Here is a 24389-nt window from a genome sequence, read left to right on the forward strand (position 1 = left end):
GCACAGTGTGCCAGTCAGATACAGTCCAGGCTCTGGGTTGACACCTGATTTTTAACACTGTCTGAATCGCCCCTGAGACCATTGTGTTCATGGGAAGTGGCTTCAAACCAATACATCCTGTAGTACAAGGTATTTTGATTTAAAATAAGCACTTTACTGTACCATGTGAATGATTGCAGTTCACCCAAGGCAACGTTTATGACCGTTGCTTTGGAATTTTGTATTGTTTTTCTAAAAAAAAAAAAAAAAAAAAATGCAATAAAATGCTTTGAACAACATTCTCGTCTGGCCTGTCACTTTTTTCTTTTTTGTTTTTGCTTGAAACCAGGAAAGTGAAAGACCTGTACTTTCCCTGCACTCTCAGTAGTTTCACATTAACTAGAAGGCTTATCTTCGGGCCAAGGCTGAGGCCATTTCAGCTGAATCTGCTGTAAATCCCAGTATCAGTAACGCTCCCTGATAACGTGAGCCGTGTCACAGACGCCCTTGGCTGTTGGTAAATGTTTCTCACACATGGAAATATGACTGTGGTTTCATGACACATTAGTCACGCTTGCAGCAGTGGTGAGGGGAGGCGCTCTTCTCAGCCAGACGCAGACTGATGCAACCTGCTGCAAGAGCTGCAGCCTCTCTGCCACCTGATGATCCTCACAAAATCCCTTCTGCTGAATTAACGAAACATGTCAGTGTATGATTTCAGCAGGATCTGGCATCCCGTGATTAGTCAACTGTGCAGATGGAAATATCTCAAGAGATGTTATCAGCTGGGCTTGGTCAAATGTGCGTGGAGAGAGGACAAAAATGATGATACTGCACAAGAAATGTTCTGTGTGATGAAAGGGTCTCCAGAGTCTGTGTGTGGTTGGCAGTAACGAGGGTTACAGCAACTGGTTTAGAATGAACTGGCTAATGTGATTACTTGAACGATTATTTAGTCAAAACTGATCTTAAAAGGTGAAAAATGTCCTTCCTGATTCACAGTCGTGTCTTTAGATCTCTTGTTTATATCAGGCCGGTGAAACTAATGCTCAGTTATTTTTAATAAGATGATCACTACAATCTATTAGTGATATTTATGTCTGATTTCAACCAAACTTAAATGATCTGTGGGCCCCTGCTGACACTGTCGTCTCATTGGAGGGCCACAAAACAAACAAGAAAAAACCCACAAATATTTCCTGAAATGTAGTGTTTTGTTTTTCTCATACAATAATTTCAAATATTGTATGAGAAGACAAAACTGTAAACTAATTGAAGCCTTTCATTGAACTACCAAATAAACACACTGGTCCTCTCTTCCTGGCCACACATGTGGCATCACTTCTGCTTTAATTTTGTTCGTATTTAATAAAATACAAATGCAGACATAGGTGTACACATTAGTTTGTGGCTCTTTCACTGAGCTAACACAGCCGATCCCTCGGCATGTTTGTGCTCTCTGCTCATGTTGGCTTCATATTCAGTCATTTTTGGCGTTTTAAAGAACTTATTTTAACATCACACTCAACAACAGATAAATCCTCCCTAACAGTAAAAGTACTTTGTGCATTAGATTTCTTCACGTCAGTATAAGTGGCCCCGGGCCGCGAGTTTGAGGCCCCTTTTTTAATATATTAAAAATATATTATCAAAGGGTGGGGGTTTCAACTAGCACCCGTGCAGTCGTGGTGATGCTTTAACTCGTCCCCCTTACATGTGGACTGGCAGGACTTCACGCAGTCACTGCGTGGGTTTATCAGCGGAGGCCAAAACACACGCATTCTCACACTGTTGCATAACTTCTTGTTCGGCGCAGAAAAAGCGTCAGAGGTCTGGAGGAAACTGCATGATGCAACAGCAGTTTGTTTTCTGTGCGGTGTCCAGGAAACATGGCGTGATCCACGGGAACACCGCGCAGGTATTTGTCTCCCCCTGCTGTCCCGTTAAAACATTTCAACGGGACGTGCAGGCGGGGTTAATCAGCTGCAGATAACGGAATTTCACGTCCCAACATTTAAACGTTCAACAGCATCCAGTTGATGTTATTTGTGCACCGTGTGCGTGCGCAGAGTTGTTTAGAAGGAAGGATTTCTCTAACACGAATCATATGAGCATGTTTATTAATAAGCTACAGGGCCTGCTGAAGTCTGTTTGTGTATCTTTAGATATATTTGTGTCGTGGTTTCGGTCCATTTACTTTTGCTTTTGGTATGTTCCCTGTGAAAACAATCAGCTCTGTATTGACATCTGGTTTGCATTTTATAATAACAAATAATGGAGCCGAGTAGTTGCCTGTTTCACTTCATCTTTAACAGGATCATAGCTACAAAGATATCCGTGTGAAAAGCAACGCATATCAGTTCACTGAAGGGGGTTACAATAAATCCGGTGAAATAAAAGCGTCATCTTTGAAGCCCTTCATGACGCCCTGTTATTTTTCTCGCCGCCGACACATTCGTGGCATTTTACAGCAAAGTAAGAAGTGTAAGCAATACTAGCCAAATTCAATAGAGTATTTCTAGATCTTATCATTTTCATCCATTTGATGAAATTTCTCTACAATTCTACAGCAGCTGCTACAAAATCCATTGTTGGACAGAGGCTCATTTTATTTCTCTAGTTTTGGCTCTGGACACCAGCACAGCGGACACTAAATCAAACAATCAAAATGTGACCGAAGTTTAACCCAAAGATTTTGCATTAACTACTGCAGAACAGACTAACAATCTTAAATGTACGGCTTATTTTTTAATACTTGAATGAAAATCTTTTGCTGTGAGTGACGGCCTGAACTCTAAATTGCCAAATGCCGTTTGCTCCCTCAGATGCTCTGCCAGACCTTGTTTATGAGACTCTCTGCCTTGAGTTTTGTATTTAATAACTGAAAAGCGGCTCTGTTGGATTGAAATCAGGTGACTCTCTTGTCCACTGAGTAATATCCCGTTTCTTGAGAAGCTCTTGGGCATTTCTACAGATTTTGGTGATTCTGAGCAGAACGCATCGCCCTGCGCACTTTATAATTCATCCTGTTACTTCTATCGGCAGCCGCATCATCAGCAAACATCAGTGACAAGGTAACACTGGCAGCCATACATGCCACACCATGTTTTAAAGATAAAATGGTATGTTTTAGATCACGAGCTGCTTCTCATCCCAGCTGTTTCAGATGTTTTCCTATAAAGTCTAATCCAGTCTTCCAGTTCTTGAGTGTAATCAGCACTCTAAACTTTGCAAGTCCTAAAAATATTTGTATTTTTTTTTAAATAAAAGGCTTTAATTTTGAAAAATCTACATTATCAATGGGGCAAACATTTTAAAATAGTGAGCTTGTTGAATGTTTTTGCCGTAGAAAATCAATAATGTGAACTTCAGCTTATGTAAAATTAAAAGCCAAACTATTATCCATAAGAATAAGTAAGAATGTGTTGAAGAATAAAGGGATTCATATGAAATACTGACTTTCAAACTCTTTTGCATAATCGAGGCTTTCTGTGTACATTTGCACATATCTTAATAAATCACTGCAACTGTTTTTTATTTCCATGCAAAGTATAAAGAAATAAGGAGTGGCTCACTTTTGCAAAGTAAACCAGCCAAAGGTTCAGGCGTTGAAAGACTGCCAATTATTATGCTGCTCCTGCACACCTGAAGCTGAGCTGGATCTAATTGGTAGCGCTGTGCGATACTGCAGGGCCAGTATTGCCGATACCAATACATGTAAAATATAAAGGGAGCTTGTATAGATGAGAGCAGTGTGTCCTGACTTATATGAATCAGCATTAGTTTTTTAAATTCTGAACACATTTTAATGACCACTAAATCACTGTTAACACAACAAAAACACTCCACTGGTTTTGTTGCATTTTGAAAATTAGACGCGACAGTTAACACAAAAAAGTTAAGACATTTATCGCACTAGATTGTTCCCCCCCCCCCCCCAAAAAAATAAAAATCCAACACAATTTTAACACAATTCAGTGCTACATGCTGAACTTGGAGGATTTAGTATCGATCTCATTGTGCTAGTATCGATCTCATACCAATACTAGCGTTGGTATTGGTACTATCGGTCTGCCCACCTCTACTAATTAAACCGAGTGGAGGGCACAAAAACCACGAGCAGCGCTTAGTTAGAAATTTGCCAGTGGAGCTGAAGGTAGGTATCACGTAGGACCACATTAGGAGCCGGCTAATGTTTTCTTTACCTGGAGGGTGTGCAATTTATTCATCTTTTTTTAAGGCAGTACAGGAAGTCTGGTTGATAGCGCCAACCACCTTCTAAGTTATGTATTGATAGGTTACTCATTTTTAAACCCTCAAAGTTGTGACCATCCACACATGCTTAATGTGGGCTTTAGAAAGAAAGATTAAATAAATGATCGAATCCAAAGGTTAATCGCATTAACAGGCTGTTTGGGTGTTCAAAGAAGTAGTTCCCTTATTTGAGACCTATTTTTAAGTCCGTAAGTTTGAGGCATTTAATTTTTCTCGGCTAACTTAAAGATGGTGACTGAATAAGTTGGCACAATTTTCAAAAACACTGAGTTAAATCTGTACGGCCCAGATATGTAATTATTCCCCCTTCCTTAAACATTTTTGCCCGTTGTAGTGGAAACGGCACAGGTGTTTTATCTAACGAGGGTTTCGTGAATGTTCCGAGCTCTAAAGGTGGACCAACGTCTACAACCACCGTTGTTTGTGCTGTGACATGGTTTCCTTTTCTTCCGCATCACCAGGTCTGTCTTTGAGATATCTGACTTATGTGAAATAAAATCTTGAAACACTTGTCTCGTTTACTTGGCTTTCACACGGACCATGAAGGGCACATTCAGGTGTTCTGGAATTAGCTTGACTCCGTGTGTTTAAGGTTCTGGACATGTTCGGGGAAATAAATGAATAAATAGCCAACATATTGTCAGCTCCCGTATTATAAACGGAGAAGTGTCCGCCTCAATCCCTTTTCGAGTGGAACAGTGACGGGGTTCGAGGAAAACGGCCGTATATTTGACTCGTTTCTACGCTCGCCGTGTAGCGGAGACGTTACGAGTCGCTGCGAGCCAACCTCACGCGAGATTTCGCTGCTCCTGACCGATTCAACATGGCGCCGTAGGAACGTTGTTATTGTTCCGTCGCTCCTGCTAGCTCTCGCTGTCCGACTAAAACTACGTAGATAAAAAAGGCCGAACGCTTTCGTGCGGGCATGAAAGGAGCATCTGGGGATAATGTTAAGATCCACCGGCTTCTTCCGAGGGATTGACTGTCCGTTTTACGCGGAACACAGCGAGGGCCAAGGCGGCAGGAATGGGTGTAACAGACCGTACTGTCACTTCAGGCACAGCCAGCAGAGACGGCCGTCCTACGGAGCACCGGCAGATGTTAAAAAGCAGAGAGACCTTCCCTCCGCACACAAAGGTGCTCGGCATTATTCTGTCAGTTACTGAATGGACCTAAATACGTGTTTGCACAGTTTGTAGGACGAGTGTGGAGTGGCACACGGTGCTGTGGACGTGTGGGAACTGGCAAATCACAACCAGAAGCCCTGGCAGACGTGTTATTGTTTATATCGTGGATGCGGAGTACATTAAAAAAAGAAAACCAAACCAACCTTTAAGGACGTGTAAAATAACCGCAGGCAGGAAATTGCAGCAGCGCACATATTCTGATGTACTGCTACAAAATTAGAATATTGCACACATGACTGCACAAAGCGAGGCGTGAAAAACGGGACTGAAGCACCAGATGAGGCGGTCACAGAGCTGTTAATATGAGCTCATGTAAAGCAGTGAGGGCGAAAAATGTTCTACTGCACTTGTAGCAGAAGGTGAGGCGTTCATGACCGATTCGCTCTCCAGTAGCTGTTCTGGTCTCTACAGTGTGTTCAGAGGCGTTAAAAAGACGGTGGCACATTCTCCTCGAAGAATGCTGCTCTGCATCCTACTGGACTTTGTTATATTATATGGTAATAATGAGCATTTCCAAGTAAACATTTAGGTTTTAAAATGGGGGGAAAAGAAAGCAGAAAATGTTTTAATTAAATCTGGGCGCGATCACATTCCCACACTTTGCTCATTCCTTTGCCTGCTCCCTTCTTTTCCTCTTCCCTTCTAGCCCCGTCTTTTACCTGCGCTATTCCCTCCTCTGCACATGCGCAGATCACTTTGTATCCAGTCTGCTCGACCTGAGCTGTGGTCATTTCTAATCCTGTGCCATCAGCATCCGGCCACCTTCAGCTCCCAAGCCACACATCATAGCAGGTCTCACTAACATCTACTCGAGCATGCACACGTTTCACTCATCCACCTTCATTCTCCACTGTTACACCTGTCTCCCTCTCATTCATCGTGTATTCTGTCCTGCTTCTACTGACTCTGATTCTTCTTCTCTCCGGAGTGTAGCTCCACCTGCTGCTAACTCTCACATCCACGTCCCTGTGCAGTTCTCCTTAAACCTTTAACGCTTCCATTACAGAGCCTCTGAAGCTTTCTGTGCCATTTGTGTCCATATTTAAACGTCAACTCACGTGGTGATAGTTGTGATTATGCCCTAGTTTAACTTGATCTAGCCAACTGCATCTGATGGGAAGAACTGTATCTCGCTCTCCTTCCATCAGTCTAACAGTGACCTCACCGTCTACAAATATTTGACTACATAAGGCAACAATCATTTCCACAGATTGAGTGAGTGGCCTATAAATTATTGCAGGAACAGTGAATTTTCTACATACAGGGACAGAGAAACAGCTGCAGTGTGAATGCATCACTTCCTGGTTAATATTTGACGTGCTTAACGAGTTGGTTGTATCCGGTCATTTCTATTTAAAATGCACACAGTAAATGATCACTTTTATTCTTCCCTCCAGATCAAGGCTACGATCCCTTCAATCCTGAAGTAGTGAGACCGCAGGAGCAGCAGAATGGCAAGCCGGCTGCCTCGGGCGACATCAGTGGCGCCTTGGAGCTGGTCAACAAGGCCATCGAGGAGGTCCGGAGTCAGGTGGAGCGGGAGAAGAGGAAGCTCTCTCGGATTGGGGACGAACCGTACAATCCCAGCGAGAACGCCAGCTTGTCTTCGTGCAAGACGGACACGAGTAAAGCGGCGGGTTCGCACTTGGCCTATGATCCCGGGAGTTACCAGATCACATCAGGAGGGTATAATCCCACCCCTGGCTGCAGCAAGTACACCTTGGATTCAGACAATCAGGGGCACAACAGCAACTCTATGGAATATGTTCCCACGTCGCTGAAAAGGCCTTTGTCTCGGACACACTCGCACCAACCTCCTTCTCCTCCTCCTAGCCCAAAGCGTTCGAATAGCACGTCCTCTTCAAAGTGCAAATACACTGTGGATAATTCTAGGCCATCCACGGACATGGAGTACGACCCGCTGTCCAACTACTCGGCTGGAATCGCTGTGAAAAACAAGAGGAGTGAGGGCGCTCGGCCCGTCAGGACAGAAGGCAGCAAGGCGCACAAGCTGTCGGGCTCGGAGTTTTCCGATGAGGACTATGTCGTAGCTGCGAAAAAGCCACGGCAGCAAAGCGTAGACACAAAAAAGTACACCTTCTCTGACTCTGATGGGGAGAGCTCTGGGGCAGAGTATCGCCCCACCTCGCTTAGCAATCTGCAGCAGAGAAAAGCCGCCCACGGCTCAGACTCTTTTGGGAAGGGGAGAAAAGGGAGTGGTGAAAGTTTGCTAAATGCACTGATGCAGAGGAATAAGCAGGACTCTGACACCCAGGAAAATATTAAAAGAAAGGACAGCCCAGAGAAAAAGAAGAAAGAGGGAGGTCAGACTAGTCAGGAGAAAAGTAGCAAGACTGAGAAACTACATAAACTTGAAAAGGGAGCAAACAAATCATCCGGTAGTAAGAGTAGCGTCAGCAGCAGCAGTAAAGACAGAGGGTCGATAAAAAGCTCAAACCAGGATTCGGCGAAAAAGGAGAACAGGAGTCACGACAAGAAAGACGACAGGAAGAACACAGTGAAGGTTAAGACGTCGGATAAAATTCGCAAGGAAAGCAGGGACGAAAAGAAGAGCGACACCAAGTTGAAAACTTTGGATAAAGTGAAAACGGACTCAAGCAAGCAAGATAAACATGCAGAAAACGGCGCGAGGGAAAGCAAGAAGCCGAAAACATCAGACAAGGAAAAGGAACAGAGCAAATATAAAGAGCATCCCCACAAAAACGGGAAGCTCGATGGTATTAGAAGAGAAAAAGATGCGAAAAAAGTTAGCAAAAGCGGTTCTAGCAGCAGTAAAGCGAGCCCATCGAACAGCAAAGATAAAGCGAGGCAAAGCGTCGGCGCTTCGAGTGTAAAGAGACAGAGTTTGAGTCTGAGCCACGCTGATCTGTTTGGAGACGAGAGTCCGGACGAGGCCGAGCAGATGGAGGCGGACTACGACGACGAAACCGAGGAAGTCCTGGTGAGGAAATCTGCCGACGCCTTAAAGAGGACTCGTCTAAACAAGAGGAAAGCGTCGGAGCTGACTCCGTCCTCCTCGGAGGACGAGGGCGACCGCGACGTGGACTGCAGCAGGGCGGGCAGGGACGAGGTTGACGGCGTCAGATTTGACCTGTCCGGTTTCCAGGACGATCTGGACTTTGACTCGGATCCCATGGAGGAGTGTTTGAGGATCTTCAATGAATCCAAAGACGTGAAGAAGGAAGACAAGGGAAGGCAGGCCAAGCAGGTGCTGATGTCTGTCGCGCTTTAGCCGTTTCCTTTTTTTTGCTAATGAATTTGCTTTGATTTCAATAGAAATGTCGTGTTGTGCCCTCTCAGCAGCACTCTAGGGACTCAGAGGAGGAGAAGAGCACAGACAGCACTTTAACCACTCTCTTCCCTGGTCAGAAGAAGAGAGTCTCTCATTTTGTTGCCAAAGGAAATGTAAGTTTCTTCCAGTGTTTTTGTTTTTCCCGTCCTATAATCTCACAGTCAGGACCGGCAGCAGGTGTCTCTGAGGTTGCTCGTTATATAAAGAGTGAGTTTTGTGCACAGTGTCGCACAGAACTACAGTTAATCATCTTACGACCTGCAGGCTTAGTTTAATGCTCATCTTTGATTGGGATATGGAGAAATAACACGTATTGCACAGTGTAACCTTTGACCCGGCTTTTCTTGCTGACGAGTCCAAGGAGACATCTTTAAATGTCTTTGATCAAAACCCTGAAATTTTACTATCATCCGCTGTAAGAAGAAATACAACAAAAACAACATAAAAGCTATAAAGGTTTCAATTTACATGTCCCTAAACTAATGAACTACTTTAAGTAGAGTACTGGCAGTTGAATAGTGCCTCTACCTGTTCCTATAACACCAATAATATTTGCATACAATAGGTTTTTTATGAGGGGTTAAACTCGATAGAAACACCACAATAGAAATAGAAAAACACGCGGCAGAAGTTTGACACAGCGAGGAAGCTACAGTAAGAGGAGGAACGGGAGGTTCAGGGCTTCTTTGGCTGAGGAGGAGTTCGTCGTTACCACTTGAAGTCAAATGTTTGCGGCTCGTTCACGCTTCTGTTGTCTCTGTTCTTTAAACGCCGGAGTCACGGGGAGGCCAGACAGCAGACCTCGCCTCGACTCCGTGTTATTTCAGTGCAGGTGTGAGTTCAGGAAACGCGGCGGGCGAGGAAGTAAAGAGCGAGAAGGCGATCTGAGGCTGTCGGGGCTTTCCGCTCATGATTTGTCAGTAGTTAGCCAGTAACTGCTCGACTGGGCGTTTCCATACCTGTGGTGACAAAATGGTCAGCAACAATTTGGGTGATCTAATCAGCGGGTGTCAGCTGACTTTGAAGTGTAGCTTTTTTTTTGATTGCATCATCAGCTCTGTTCTGAGCAACCAAAATAACATTTTTCAGTTTTTTAATCTAAGAAATAAATTCGGCTTACATGTGGCAACCTGTGAGCTCTAACCTCTGACTCACAGTTTCATAGAGGAACTGCCTCCAGACTGATCTGTAACGGTTTGTGTTGTATGTACGTCAGCGCCTTCACTTTTAGATAAAACTTCCTGTTGTCGTTTTTCAGACTGATGCACCTTCCAGGACTGCGGTGCGGCCGTATAAGAGACCCACGGCCCAGGAGATCTGCTACCAGCGTATGCAGATGGCCCAACAGCAAGCGGCTCAGCTCTCTGCTTCGGTCAAAGCAGCCACACAGGCCTCAAGCCCCAGCTTCTCTGGAGAGAGGAAGAGAATAGCGCACCGTCCTAACCCTCAGATAGCATCCTCCAAAACAAGTACGAGTGGCTCGGTTTTCTTTGCCAAGAGGCAGAAATGGCAAAAATCTAAACGCTGACGTTACGTGTGTGTCTTTCTGATTTAGGTCCCGCAGACACTAAACATGCTGCAGGTCGCGTGTTATCCCCCAGTCACACCCTTCAGAGTGTCAAAGCTCAGACCACAGTCGGTATTTTGTCCAAGACCTCGTCTACCGTCACGCAGAAGAGGGTGGCGCACACACCCACCCTGAAGGTATCCCGAGCTTCCTGTAACCTGATGCGTCGGATAGTTTGCGCACGTGGCTTGAAGTCATTGTTCTCTCTCCGTTTTGACCTTTTCAGAGTACTTCAATGAGGCGTCCTGTCATCCCCACCGAGTTCGGGGCCAAAGTTCCCACCAACATCCGCCAGCGCTACCTCAACACTTTCATCGATGAATGCGTCAAGTTTTGCCCATCGGAGGACGGCGCCTTCCAAATGGCATGAACAGCACATTTGAAACAGCCTAGGCTGTTTTTGTTTTGTATGAACCATAGATGGTGAAAAACATGGACGTAGCTACAAACCTGCATTCTATCTAAAGACCACCAGATGGCGATAGCTGTGGTCCTGTAAAGCCCGTGGGGGAAGCGGCTCACCGAACACTTGTGTGTTCATTTTATGGGCTCAGTCACTCATATCGGGTCATTTTAAATAAAAAATTAGGGCTATTTTAAAAATCTTGATCATATTGTGTATGAAAATGGAACCGCACACTCGTTGCCTCTTTGCATCACTCTTGGTTTTTGAAACCAAAGTGGCGTTGGCGGGGAAACGGTCTTCACAAGGCTTTAAAGCGGGACTTGAGACACCGCCAATGTCGCAGTAGCTACGTCAGTCTTTTCTGCCCTCTGTGGTTCTGATGGTGGATAAAAACCGTTGATGTGCTGCAGCGGTGTAAGCGGAAAGTCTCGTTTCAGGCCCTCGATGAGGAGAAGCTGGTGTACGAGCGCAGTAGCAGTAAGAACATCTACCTCAATGTAGCTGTCAACACGCTAAAGAAGCTCCGGAGCAAGAGCAGCGCCAGTCCGTCTCCCGTCACCAGTAGGTCACCAGTAGGGGTTTCCCATACACGTTACAGTGGAGCTCTTTACATCCACAAACAACGACGTGAGTGCAGCAGAAGTAGCAGGTTCTCCATATACAGTAAACATTTGGTGTTTTTTTTGTGTTTTCCCCGCAGAGGAGCCGGGGTCAGTAGCTAAAAGGAAGCCACAGTCCCACGAAGAAGTTCTGGGAGGTCGTCTTGCTGCCACAACCAGCTTCACTGTAAACAGGACGGGTAAACAGCAGGAGGAGAAACTCATCGGTGAGAGGACGAGTCCGGTTTCACGCCGCTCTTTCTCCGGCCTTGTTAGGAGCGTTTCCTTCCTCCTTTTGGTTTGCAGATTAAACATCTGATAAAGTGAAAAGTGCAGGACAGAGAAGCTGAAAGATTCTTTGTGTCAAGCAGAGACTTGTTTACTTGTTGAGGCGCTTTTACTTTAACAGTGAAGCTGTTCAGATGGTCTTGTGACTGTTTACCGCCAGCTACCTGCCCCGTGACCCGACGTCAAATGCAGCGTGTTTACGAGACTTTTTCTAAAGGGATCATTCACTGATCAGCAGCAACTAATAAATCCTGTGATATGTTTATAGAGCAGTAGGTAATTCAATTGAATCAGCTGTGGTGGAAATAATCATTAGATGTAACCTCAGATCGTCTGAGCTCATCTCGAGAAGAATCGCAGTCGCGTTCGACGATTGCAGCCGTCGTCCTGAGTTTTCAGCGTCTGTGCAAAGACGTCATTTAGGTGTGTGCGTCTCCCTGCAGGAGCCACACTGTACAGGAAGATGAAGGCGTACCTGATGACAGAGGAGCAGCTCCAGCAGCACGGATACCCGCGGCCGAACCCCGAGGCCGCCGGCAAGGCCGTCGTTTACAACCAGCCCGAGAAGAAGGGCGTCGCAGACCGTGAGTGACGCTCCCGCTTCTCCCTTAATCGCTGTTAAACTGTGAATTCATGTTAACAGCAATATGAACGTGATCTGCTCTTCTGCAGCGTTTAGCAAGATATGCTGTCGATGCGGCGCAGAGTATAAGGTCAACGTCAACGGCAGCTGCGTGCGGAAGGAGGAATGCAGCTTTCACTGGGGACGTTTGCGCAGACACAAAGGTGCGTTTGCTTTATTCATCAGAAGAGCATCCCCATCAGTCTCCCAGTCGGCACCTCAGCCATCTTTGCCTTTCCCTTCTGCTTCTCATTCACTTTCTTTCATTTATTTTTATCTGCTCCTGTCTGTCTCCTCTCTTCAAGTTGCTGGAGGCTGGGAGACCAACTACAGCTGCTGTGCTGCAGCTGTGGGCGCTCCAGGCTGCCAAACGGCCAAGGTACCCTTAAAAGAAAGCACTACATAACAGGACAGCACACTCCCCATCTACATGTATTAATACTCCGTGTATTTAATACAACACTGTAAAGACTGAAATATCTTCTATATGTGGCTTTTTGGACCTTTCTTCATTCCTTTGGCAGAATTGCTCCATCTCATACAGGTTGGAGGGGAGCACTGGTTTTCTTCCGTTTCCAGTTCCTTCTACAGGTGCTTGATTGGTCCTGAGCTGGGACACTCTTGTGGTTTCTTGCTGGTGTGTTTCAGGTGTCTTGTTTAAGTTTCTTCTTCTGGGCCTGAAATCTTCGCTCAGACACTCTGTAGCTTCCTGCGTCCACCTTCACGTCTCTCACCTCGGGTCCCCTTCGCAGGAAAACATCAGCATTGTGCAAAACTGTACCAACTGTATTCATGAACTGATGCTAGGCGCTCTGCGTCATCAACATACGCCTTTGGGAACTTTAACAAAATAGATCAGCCGTTGTTTCAGACCGCAGGACTTTTTCTTCTCGTGGCCTGAGTCGCCTACATCGAGCTGCCTTTCAGCCACTGGCAGCGGGCTGTTCATGCTGTCCTGTGTCTTCACTGTGAGAAGTGTTTGCTCTGATTTTTCCCGTGGAGCTGTGACCAAGACGTTTCGTCCCACATTAGTCAGATCCAGGACCGTTAATGTTTCCCATCATTGTCTTTTTTAATGTTGCAGAGATTTTCTTAACATCCTCACATCTGCGCTTTGACACAATCTTGTCTCACAGGTGTGACGACAACACCAATCGGGCATAACATTATGATTGTCTCTTCACCGCGGCGCCGGCTAATTTAGGGAGCAGTGAGCATTTTGTTGTGTCAGAAGCAGGAAAAATGATGAAGTGTAAAGATGTGAGTGAGTTTGACGGGGGCTGCATGACTGGGTCAGAGCATCTCCAAACTGCAGCTCTCGTGGGTGTTTTGGGTCTGGAGGAGTCAGCATCTATCAAAGGTGGAGGAAGGAACAGCGGTGGACCAGCGACAGGGTGATTGATGTATGTGGGGACTGAAGGCGGCCCGCCTGGTCTGAGTGACTTTAAAGGGTGTGTTGCTAACATCTTGGTCTGAAGCATCATAAACCTGACAGCTAAAAACGGTTTAAAGTAATAAAGTGTGCATAGATGTGTATAAAGTGCAGGTATGAAAGCACCTGATAAAAAGAGCAGGCGTGCACGTTCAGTTTCTTTTCTTTGTTTTTCTGTCTGAATGTCAGTAAAGTTTTCACCTTTGAAGACAGATTCCTCGTTTGTGTCTAAACTTGGCTGTAACTGAGAGAAATAACAAGGAAGCAGCAAAGTGCCAGTCGTGATAAGAACTGGTTTGTGGTCATGGTGCAAAGAATCCTGCACATTGCACGTCTCCTGCCGATGACCTTTCCGTGACCTAAACGCAAACTCGCAAGGTCGAGAAAAGACGAGAAGAAGATTTCTTGCTGAGAGCCGCGTTGTTCAGAATCTACTCGCACAAAAGTACCTGATAACACGCCGACGGACGTGTTTGATGAGAGTCCGCTTTGTTAAAACTACAACGTCCTGCAGATGGACTACAAAGGTGCATCTTAGATAGGTGGAAAGCACAACTTCGTTACCGGGGTTGGAGTTACTCGTTGCAGCTGTTCATCCTGCTGCGCCTCCGGCCTTCATTAAGGCTTCTCTGCGATGCCTCCAGCTTTTTAACTGACGGCATAAATCATACAAGCTCATAATCTTGATTTATTAAGTCTCACCCAAGGCAACAACTTCATAAGACGCGGATTTTATTAAAGCAGCGTCGTGTTCAGAGTTCAGCGGTGGGTTAGAGGTCGGTTCAGAGTGAGATGGACACGAGTCACTCATGGTTTCAGTTGATGTGTTGAATCACAGCAGGGCGCTGCATCGATTCGACCTGCGGGACGGAAACACCGAAGCCCCTTTGCTTAATATCTGGAGAATTTAACCAGCTCTCATTACGGCTGCAGTGCAGCTGCCTCCAGGTCGTTTCACTCAGAGACTTTTGTATCGTCCTGCTCTTATCTAGCAATGGATTAGCAGGAGTTGATAAAAAGCCAGCACACTCGGGGACTGATCTGCTCTTTATAGAGGTCGAATTGACCTTTTTAATACCTTATGTTACATGTATCCCTGTTTATTTACATATGTACATATTACTAAGTTTATCAGACCTAAAACGGTTCCTGTCCCCACAGCAACACGTTCAGGACGGGCGTAAAGAATCACTGGACGGCTTCGTGTCGACCTTCAGCAAACCTCTGCCTCCAGATGGAAACGCAGGGGTGTTTGCTCTGGACTGTGAGATGGTGAGTTCACCACCATCTTCAGTTTTGTGCGTTTTTATAGTTAATTTATTGAGTTTATTGTTGATTTATACGTAGTTTCACTTTTATGCTTTATGCTTTTTTTGTTACTTATATGTTTGCTAAATAAAATCTTTATTTCAAAGAGAGTCTCTTGTGTAGAAATGATGTTGTTTCTTGTCATTTATTCATTTTTCCCTCACCTGTGGAAACAGTGTTACACAAAGCAGGGTCTGGAGCTGACCAGGGTGACGGTCATCGACTCAGAGATGAAAGTCATCTACGACACGTTTGTGAAACCTGAAAGCAAAGTGGTGGACTACAACACGCGGTGAGTCCTGAGACAATATATCAGCCGGCTTTTGCTGCTTAACTAAACCAACAGTGATCTCGGGTCTGATTTTGATCTCGTGTGTGACTCACAGGTTTTCGGGTGTAACGGCAGAGGATCTGGAGAGCGCCGCCATCACCCTGAGAGACGTTCAGGCCGTGCTGCTCTCCATGTTCAGTGCTGAATCCATCCTGATAGGACACAGCCTGGAGAGCGACCTGCTCGCTCTGAAAGTGAGTCGCTTCTTCACTGCAGAAAATGTAAAGCAGTTTCATTTTTCCTTTTTCCCCTTCAGCCGTCCACCCAGCTGTGCAGGTTTCCTGAAAGTCTTGTGAATATCATAACTCGAACAGGATTTTATATCGTGTGTGCATCTGCTTGGAGGGTGAGAGGTAGCGCTGGTGGAGGACGTCCTCCCTCTGCTTAAAATGTATTAACTTAACCCCACGAGGTTTACCAAACGGTCACTGCAGTGAGTTTTTTAAAAGCTATGATGTCACAGCGTGGGTGCTTTCCTCTCTGGATTGCAGCTCATCCACAGCTCGGTTGTAGACACGGCCATCGTGTTTCCTCACCGCCTTGGTTTGCCCTACAAGCGTGCCTTGAAGAACTTGATGGCTGATCACCTCAAACGCATCATCCAGGACAACGGTGAGAACGATGTCGTTGATTTCTTTGTAATTCTTCATAAAAATGGGGCACCGCAAACTGATCTGTGTGGAAAATGACATGAATGTTGTTTGAATTGCTCCGATTTAGTTTGGAAGTTTTTGGAAAATTAGGAATGGGGGTGGAGCCTGTGAGGGCTGCGATGTGCACGGTGTCACACATGGTGTTTCAGGATGAAAAGAGTAAATTGCTGGTAAATCTTTAGGGGAGGACGGCTCTTCAGATGGATGCTGCTCCAGTCATTTTATGAAGTGGGTGAAATAATAGTTAAATGATTCAATTATAACAGCAGTTTCATGGGAATGTAGTAAACCTGGAGGGTCCAATAAAATGAAACTGAGCAGCTATAAATTTAAACTCATGAGTGGAAGCTCATCTCACACAAGTTTTAATTCTGCTGGTGAAAAAGACAAAGTGCTTCAGGTCTAACTGATGTGACTGCAGTGTGACCGTGTCACCAGCAGATGTCGCTGCAGAAGCCCGAGTGTTTGGGGAGAAATCTGTGTTTTTGACCTGAAATACAAACGTCCGTCTACGACAGCAACAGCTTCACGTCCTCAGTCATCCAGGTCACGGTGGCAAGAAGGCACCTGGACTTTGTTTTGTTGGTAAAGGCTTTTCAGCAAAGAGGCTTCTTCATGTCTGAACACTTGGTGTTCACAAACCAAAAAGAAGTCCACTTGCCTTCATTCCAAGTACTCAAGACTCTTATTTGTCCACTGTGAACGACCATCTTTGAACAGAGGGCGGGGCCTATGACACCAACTGTCTGCCATCGATAATCCAGTTCTGAGATCCTTCCCAGACGCCTCAACGCCCACTCACATCCTGGGCCCTTTGACCTCAGGAAATCACATGATAGGGTGGGGCCAGGTTTCCCAATGGGTTCACCTGAAACCCTGGCTGATTGTGACCCACACCCGTGTTCACACCTTGGCTCGTGTGATTAGGTAGAGGATCATTAGGGGGTCCGTTGTCCCTCTTGGTGATTTACTCCCACAGAGCTTAAACTCTCCACCATTTGACCTTAGAACTGAAGAAGCTTCTCGGATGAGAGGTGAAACGTCTTCAAGCAGGTTAAACAAGTCCAGACGCTTTTCTCTCCAAGCTCCTTAGACTACGATGACCTGGATGACTGAGAACCTTCACAGAGACTCTTATTTTTGCTGTTCTTCTAGCAGATTTTCATCCTGGCCTTCAGTCATGAGTCAGTTGACTTTCTTTGAAGAGCTGCTTAAAGGGATTATTTTACTCATTAAAGTCACTTTACATGTGTTGAGAAGTTCTGAGAGCTCTTTGCCTCCGCTAGCTTCAATGACGGGCAACGTAGGAACAAACGGGGCTTAAAAAGAAGACGATGTTACTTCTTTGTTTGTAACTTGTGCGTGTCTTTTCAGTGGAGGGCCACGATTCGAGTGAAGATGCAACTGCCTGCATGGAGCTGATGATCTGGAAGATCAAGGAAGACGCAAAGGTCAAAAGATGACCTCTGACCCCTCTGCTCTGTTCTTCAGTATGATTTCCTGCTTTCATGCTGGTTGCAGGCGGACAGAAGTTCAGGAGGAATGCACTTGCTCTCACTAAGAACCTGTGGTCAGAGGAACGGGGGAGGCGGGGCGAGGGGGGGGCGTTGAGCAGAGTTTGACATTTTAATCAGTAAAAGGCTGAGAGGTGATGATGATGCTGAGAGGAGCTCGGTGATGATGCTGAGAGGAGCTCGGTGATGATGCTGTCTACTGTGTTTGAGATGCGAGCTGTCAGCCCCCCTCAAAGCAATAGGAGCCTCGATTAACCATGTTTTCACTCGCGGATTTTTCTTCAGTTCTAAATAATGTAAGTTAACACATATTTCTGTTTAAGGCCTCAAACCTACTCATAATTAAAAACCGCTCCACGGGAGAACTAGTTAGAAAGTCGGGTCGTTGTCCACTGAACGTTAGGAATTATTATGATATTCATGGCAGGCTGTACCTTCGGCCTAAATTGCACTATAGAAATGCTCTTGTTGTTTAGGGCCCAAGTCTGAGTACCTCATGTGTGTCGTAACGAACGATGTGTTACTTGTTCTTAGTTACATTTAGGTGCTTTCAGCCGTGTAAATGCGCTTCTTCGCGTGGCACCTAGTTTCCTGTCGCTGGCGCTCTGTTTATACGGCGTTTCTAACAGAGATCGTTTTGTCGGTTGCCTCTCAAACCTGAGAAATACTTGATTGTGTCGGAGGGCAGAAAACAAAATAAAGTCAGCCTGTTTGGTTTGGTGTAGCTGAAGGATTCTCTGTGTTTTAGTGTCCAGGCACAACAGTGACGATCCACCGCTGTCTCTGCGTGAAGTAGAACCACAGGAATAGTCGTGCCAGCAGGTGTGACTTTGTTTTTCCTCTGTAAAATGACTCAATTATGTTCAGTTGTTGAACTAAGCCTTGGTTGTTAACAGCAAACAAATCTCCGTTTAGTGAGCATCAGCGAACCTGTGCTGTTTATGTTGGAAATGACTGAAAAACTACCAGTGCTGTAAATAAGCAGTTTTCCTTTTGTATTCTTTTTTTTTTTTTTTTTTTTGGTGGTTTATCTTTTTCTATTAAAATCTATTAGTTTAAACTAAATGTTGCTCTGATTTCTGGCTCCATACACACCCGTACACCTGCCCGTCATGAATCCTGTGCTGTCCTTTCCTAATGCTCCTGTCATCGTAACACACCCACGTCACCAAGCAAAATGAATCCAGTGAAATTCCCAGTCGGGAACCGGCCAACACCCAGGGAACGTGGTAGAGCGGGACGCTGGCGGGAACTCTGTGCAGCTGACGTCTGGGCAGAAATGATGTCATCGAGTCACGTCGACATCGCGTTTCCAACAGCTGAGTGTTTCAGGAGGCGGACCCAGCATTGGGGTGGTGGAACAAAAATTAAACTTGCAGTGTCCTAAAAATATAAAAGTTACTTAAGCTTACTTACTTTTAGGAGTCAGTTCATGTGAAGATGAGACTTGTGAAACTTCTCCTGTTGCTGTTGAATTGAGTGTGACACCTGTGATTCCTCTTATTTCTTTTAAGGCTGTTATTTAGAAGAACCCCTCTGTGAACTAGAAGTGCTGTTCTCTGAATAACAGTCAGACCTCGACATGATTTTTGGCCTAAAGAAGTTTGATTGCGAGGTTCCTCTCCCCTTTAGTCCAACCAGAGGTGGCTCCTACATCACAGAAGATCTATTCTCAGGCCTCACGTGTCGCACTGGTTTAAGTATCCGGTTGAACCACTTGTGACATCACTATTTAGTGTTAAACTGAACACACACACACCTTTCAGTGCAGCAAAGCTTAAACTTCCAACACATAATATTCTCAATCCTGTATTTTTTCCATAAAGGGGACTTTAAAGTGTGATACAGGATGTTTTCATTATTGTGCGTTTTCTCGAGCAATGTCTCATTTTAAGCTTGATTTAACAAACTGAGCTCGACATTTCGACAGACAGGGAAGAAAGAAATCATTTCCATGATCTCTCGAGCTGCTGAAAAGAACTTAAAAACAATGGTAAATATTGCTTTACTTGTCCCTAAGGACCCCAAAGCACTTTACACAACCAGTCATCCACCCACTGGTGATGGCAGCTACATTGTAGCCACAGCCACCCTGGGGCGCACTGACAGAGGCGAGGCTGCCGGACACTGGCACCATTGGGCCCTCCGACCACCACCAGTAGGCAACAGGTGAAGTGTCTTGCCCAAGGACACAACGACCGAGACTGTCCGAGCCGGGGCTCGAACCGCAAACCTTCCAATTACGAGGCGAACTCCCAACTCTTGAGCCACGATCACCCCAGGAAAAAGGAAAGTTTCCTGCTTAAAGTTTGCAGCAAAGTTGTTAAAATGAGTTCAAACAGCGAGGGGCCACTTCCACTTGGATCCGTCACACAGGTGCTGTTTGTGTGCACAGCAAGTGCTCGAACTTTAGATTTTGCAGATTCTTGCTGAATTCTTGCCGCTCTGGACTTTTAACTTGTCGTGGGTCTCTGCCGTTGTTCAGATCAGAGGACTTCTTCCACCGCAGCTGCACAAATGCTTTGTGACAGTGTGACAGCTTTTTCTCGGGACAGGCCCGGGCCTCTTGCAGGCTATATGTCCCTTTAAAACAGCAGGTGCAGCCGGTTTAAACTCTCCTCTCTCCAGCAGATGTGTAAATCGTAAAAAAAAAAAAAAAAAGATAAGAGAGAAATGCTAAACTGTGAGGCCCATCCTTTCTTCAGTGTGTTTGCCTATTAAGCTCCTCCCGTCACATGTCAGTATGCATTTCCCCAGGCCGGGCCACGGACCCCAGGTATTAAAAGAGCCAGTTAGCAGGGATCAATACCTACACAATGTTCCAGTGACAGGGAGGGGCCTTCCTAGTGTTTATTGAGTGTTCCAGAGATTTCGAACATGTGGAGCAAAGCAGCTTAGAGGGGTCGTCTTCATTATCAAATTCGATCAGTGCCTCTCTTTCTCTGTCCCCCGTGATCACCTTTGACTGGTGGTGGTGGGAGGAGGGGGAAGCTGCAGGCCGGGACCCCAAAAGTGACCACATGCTGAGAGACGGAGGGCTGCATTATCTCTGAGAGGAGCAAAGGAACACTTTACTGCCCACATCGTGCATGGACTTAAAACTGACGTTGGAGTTTATCGAGTCTGTAATCGATAAGTCGTTAACAATAAATGATTGAGCTGCTACAGCTTTGCTCGTGGACCTTTGCTTCCATGGTGCAACCTGGAGCCAAGTGCTCGTAGGCTGTAAATAGCGATCACTTTCATCATCGATGTACAAAAACTGACACACTCGGATGTCTCGTTTGGTTAGATGCACAAATCAGAACTTCAAAAATATTAGTGAGAAAGATCCCAAACATACTGGCAACACAGAGGAAAAAAGGAGGGTGGATGGTTAAATGGAAAAGACTGACCTCGGGGAAAAAGAGGAACGAGAAAACATGCGCACAAATGGAGACTTTGGAGCAGGGATGTCAAAATCTTTTCACATCATGGACCAGACCAGTGCAAGACCTTTAACTAAGCATCGAATCCTGAGATGTCTTAATACAAGAACAAAAGTTCAATTTCAACAGCACATCTGGGTTTTTCATTGCTGAGGCTGCCTTGTATTTATAAAACACAAGGTTTTTATTAATATGTAGCTGCCTCCACCAGTGTGTGAATGTGAGAGTGAATGAATAGTGGCATTGTAAAGCGCTTTGGGTGCTTAGAAAAGCGCTATATAAATCCAATCCATTATTATTATTATATGCTGATTTTTCATTTATTAAATTTTTTGCTTTTACTGTGGAACCACCAAAAAAGGTTCAATTGTAAATAGTTCAAATACCTGGCTTTTACACTTAACTACTTTGGTATCATATTTATTGCAACAGCAGCTGTAAAACCTATAAAAAAAATACAGTTAAAAATTCCAAATCTATGCCTTCCTTCGTATTTCTCAAAGCCTTCGAGGAGGCCGGATTGGAGTCTTTACTGGGCCACTTCGGGCCCACAAGCCTTCTGTTTGACATCCCTGTCCTAGACTACATTAAAACTTCATAAATGGTCTACACAAGCACGCTGCTCCCCCTGTTCCTCCATCAGGTCACTCACTCTCTGGACTTCTTTAGCAGCGGTTGCCTGTGTAAAGTATTCGCTCCTCATTGGTGCGTACGGGCCTCAAACTCCTTTAAAAGTGCAGCAAAATCACTATTTACACAGATTTTATTGTCACTGGGTTTAAGACCCACTGAGTTTCCCCTCTGTTGGTCTGACTTCACCCCTGCTCCCCTGTGTAGCATGCTGCGGGTGCCCTTGACCCCGGGGACACACACAGCTGCCCGTCCCTCCCTGCCTGTCTTTAATCTATAGCTCCAATTAGGAGACTGATCTTTACTGAGCCCCTTATTGATCAGCTGGTGTGGCTGCTTATTACCGTGCTCCCAGGGGCTGCAGAGGACATCACAGTAAGATAACGGGACTCGAATTGCACTTTAATTGTTGTAAAGCAGAAGTTATTCAGGTCTGCTGGATTTCTTAGTGTGTGTGAAAGTTTGCTTGTAGCTGTCATAACTCATCTCCTCACTGCCTTTTCTGAGCCGCAGTGTGTATATTTGAGCTTTTCGTGTGTGTTTGCAGCCAGGTCAATGTCACTCTAAGCCCCGAGTGTCATAGTCAGTGTCAGGCCTCAGCGTGATCCTGGCACTCACAGGGACTTAAGAGGACCGACCGACCCGCCGCCGCCGCTCTCCCAGTCCCCCCTCAGGTCAAAGGCCAGCGGGCCCTATCGATTCCCCCGAGTGTTGTGCAGAAGTCTTTAGATCCTCTGCTCTCTCTTCTTCTGCACACATGCTCCCGGACTCTTACCCCCCCTTCAAAAGGCCTCCCAATTGTATTTTGCGCGCCAATCGATCCATTCGGTGTCCGAGGGGGCCGTCCTTTAAGATAACTGACAACTACAAAGGTCCCGTCCTGACAGGCCCTTGTCAATACAAATTAGTACTATTGATAAGCAATTAAAGAAAGACTGGGCCACTATATAAAACATCTGTTAAACAGGAGGCATTAACATCTTACTGACCAAATAAAAAGAAGCAGAAGATGACGAAAAGCACGGCTCCAAAACCAAAACAAACAGGAGGCGAGCGCACGCCTGAAATCGATCAAAAGCCGAGATCATTTACTCTAGTTTTGTTTTTTTTCTGCAAAATATTTGACAGTTTGTCGGTGGGAGGCTCACAGGTTTCCCCCCTAAACTCAACTAAGATGTACCTGCACATGTGATGTGACAATAAAAGTGATTTGATTTGATTTGATTTGAGATGCACAAGTTAAAAACAGGATTTGGGACCTCACAGCTGGTTTGGAGGACCAGTCCTGATGAGACTGCACTCTCACTGGTGAAGGACCCACATTTTGAACTTTAAGGGGAGCACTGGCTGGTTTAATAAGTTATATTCAAAAGTTTTTCTCTTTGAACATTCTTGGCTTTAAACCATGGATTATGTCATTTTCTCCACACCCAAAAAGTTGTTCCTGTTAATGATTTCTAAAGCGAATATTAACCGCTACCATTAACACCTCCTAGTAAAGGCTGACTTATTAGCTTTGTCTGAATTGACTTATCCCCTGACTAACACACACAGCCTGCTGTGTGTTTGAAGCAGCGTGTGAAGTATGTACGAGCACTAATGTCATGTTTGGTGACACCGAGCAGGATGGAAACTGTAAACCGTTCACACCATCATTTTCTTATTGGGAGCAGAGCAGCAAGGTCCCTGTAATTCCCTCTGCTATGTGACAACAGTTATTAAACCTGCATAACACCTGCTCGGCGATGAGGCTGTTGTCAGTGCCGTGACTCGGCCTTTTGTCTTCTATTCGCCGTAATCCACGCATGTGTAAGTGGATCCTCTAAGAGCAGGATAACTCCTCTTAAGTGGTCTTAAACTCTACAGGAGGGGCTGAAATCCACTAACTTCTCATTTACCTCTGCACTCCGGTCCTCGAGGCAAAAGCAGTTTTTACCTCGGTGATGGGACGGTACCCTCTCTCGGACAGCATTCACATAAACACAGATGAAATACGGCGACAGCGTCGGTTAAAGGTCACTGGGTGTTGAGAGTTTAAAGACGCTAAATGAAGCGCCTCGCTTGTGTCGATGGGTAGGTGGTGAACCCGGACGAGCCCTGCCGGCCCGCAGAAGGGGGAAATGAACCGGAGTGGGGGTGGGTGGGCAAGCGAGGGGGGCTCGTGAGTGAGTCGGTGGTGGCTGCTCTGGGATGGGGAGGGTCACACACAAGCACACTCTTTGTGTGCCTCTAATCCCCCCAGCCAACACAGCTTTGGCCAGGTTTCATCATGAAAGTGCCATGAAATAACTACTTTTTTTCTCTCCTCGCAGTAAATCTCCCCTAATCCTGCGGGCTATGGAGACAAAGGCCTCCGGGACCTAATCCTGGAGCTTTTAGTGGGGCTGAGGGGCTGGCTGACAGAGCCTCTTCTAAATGACTTATTTCTATCGGACACTAATATAGCCTGACAGCCAAGAACAGTGAAAGGAGAAGAGGGAAAAACACAGGGAAGAGAGGAGCACAAACATTTTCACATATTTTGGAAGTCTAAGCAGTTGATTGTGTTTGAATGGGAAACAAGTGAAGTGAACCGTGGTCAACCCTCAAGTACACGGCATGGGACCAGCAGGGGGGCAGCTCAGGTGTTTTATTGTTGAGTATCAACACAAATGTGAGCAATTTTCTTACCTACAATCGATTTTTGGACTTGTTTTGCCATCAAAACATGTTTGATGCAGGTCTTTGCTTCATTTCTAAATGAACAGTCTGCGGTGCAGGACACACTCTTCAGACTGCATCAAGCATCAAGTATCCACACAGTCATTGCTGAAAACACAGACTTATTAGCCTCACTGTATCTGTCCACTTTACTGTG

At 45.6% G+C, this 24389-nt stretch overlaps 1 protein-coding gene across 2 annotated transcripts; it reads left to right on the top strand.

The window, feature by feature from the left end:
• The first annotated feature begins 5082 nt into the window (after positions 1–5082).
• Positions 5083–17512, top strand: rexo1 (REX1, RNA exonuclease 1 homolog). 2 transcript variants are annotated; one of them, XM_085376207.1, is made up of 16 exons: positions 5083–5391; positions 6839–8670; positions 8763–8867; positions 10013–10223; positions 10310–10458; positions 10548–10685; positions 11165–11288; positions 11428–11553; positions 12058–12198; positions 12287–12400; positions 12542–12615; positions 14830–14940; positions 15153–15268; positions 15363–15501; positions 15799–15919; positions 17335–17512. In XM_085376207.1, exons 1-16 carry the CDS (start codon positions 5202–5204, stop codon positions 17421–17423), a joined length of 3780 nt encoding a protein of 1259 aa, XP_085232333.1. In that variant the 5' UTR covers positions 5083–5201; the 3' UTR covers positions 17424–17512. The 2 variants fall into 2 exon arrangements, with proteins under 2 accessions (XP_085232333.1, XP_085232334.1); XM_085376208.1 differs by having other exon boundaries at positions 8766–8867.
• The last annotated feature ends 6877 nt before the right edge of the window (positions 17513–24389 follow it).

Source organism: Diplotaxodon limnothrissa, linkage group LG17 (assembly GCF_057381915.1).
Source record: "Diplotaxodon limnothrissa isolate DT_005_m linkage group LG17, D_limnothrissa_male_GT1.1, whole genome shotgun sequence".
Taxonomy (NCBI): domain Eukaryota; kingdom Metazoa; phylum Chordata; class Actinopteri; order Cichliformes; family Cichlidae; genus Diplotaxodon; species Diplotaxodon limnothrissa.

Coding starts and splice junctions, on each gene's coding strand:
- rexo1 (XM_085376207.1), top strand. CDS start 5,202: ATGTTAAGATCCACCGGCTTCTTCCGAGGGATTGACTGTCCGTTTTAC. Junction 8,671..8,762: donor AGGGAAGGCAGGCCAAGCAG/GTGCTGATGTCT, acceptor GTGCCCTCTCAG/CAGCACTCTAGGGACTCAGA. Junction 12,401..12,541: donor ACGTTTGCGCAGACACAAAG/GTGCGTTTGCTT, acceptor CCTCTCTTCAAG/TTGCTGGAGGCTGGGAGACC.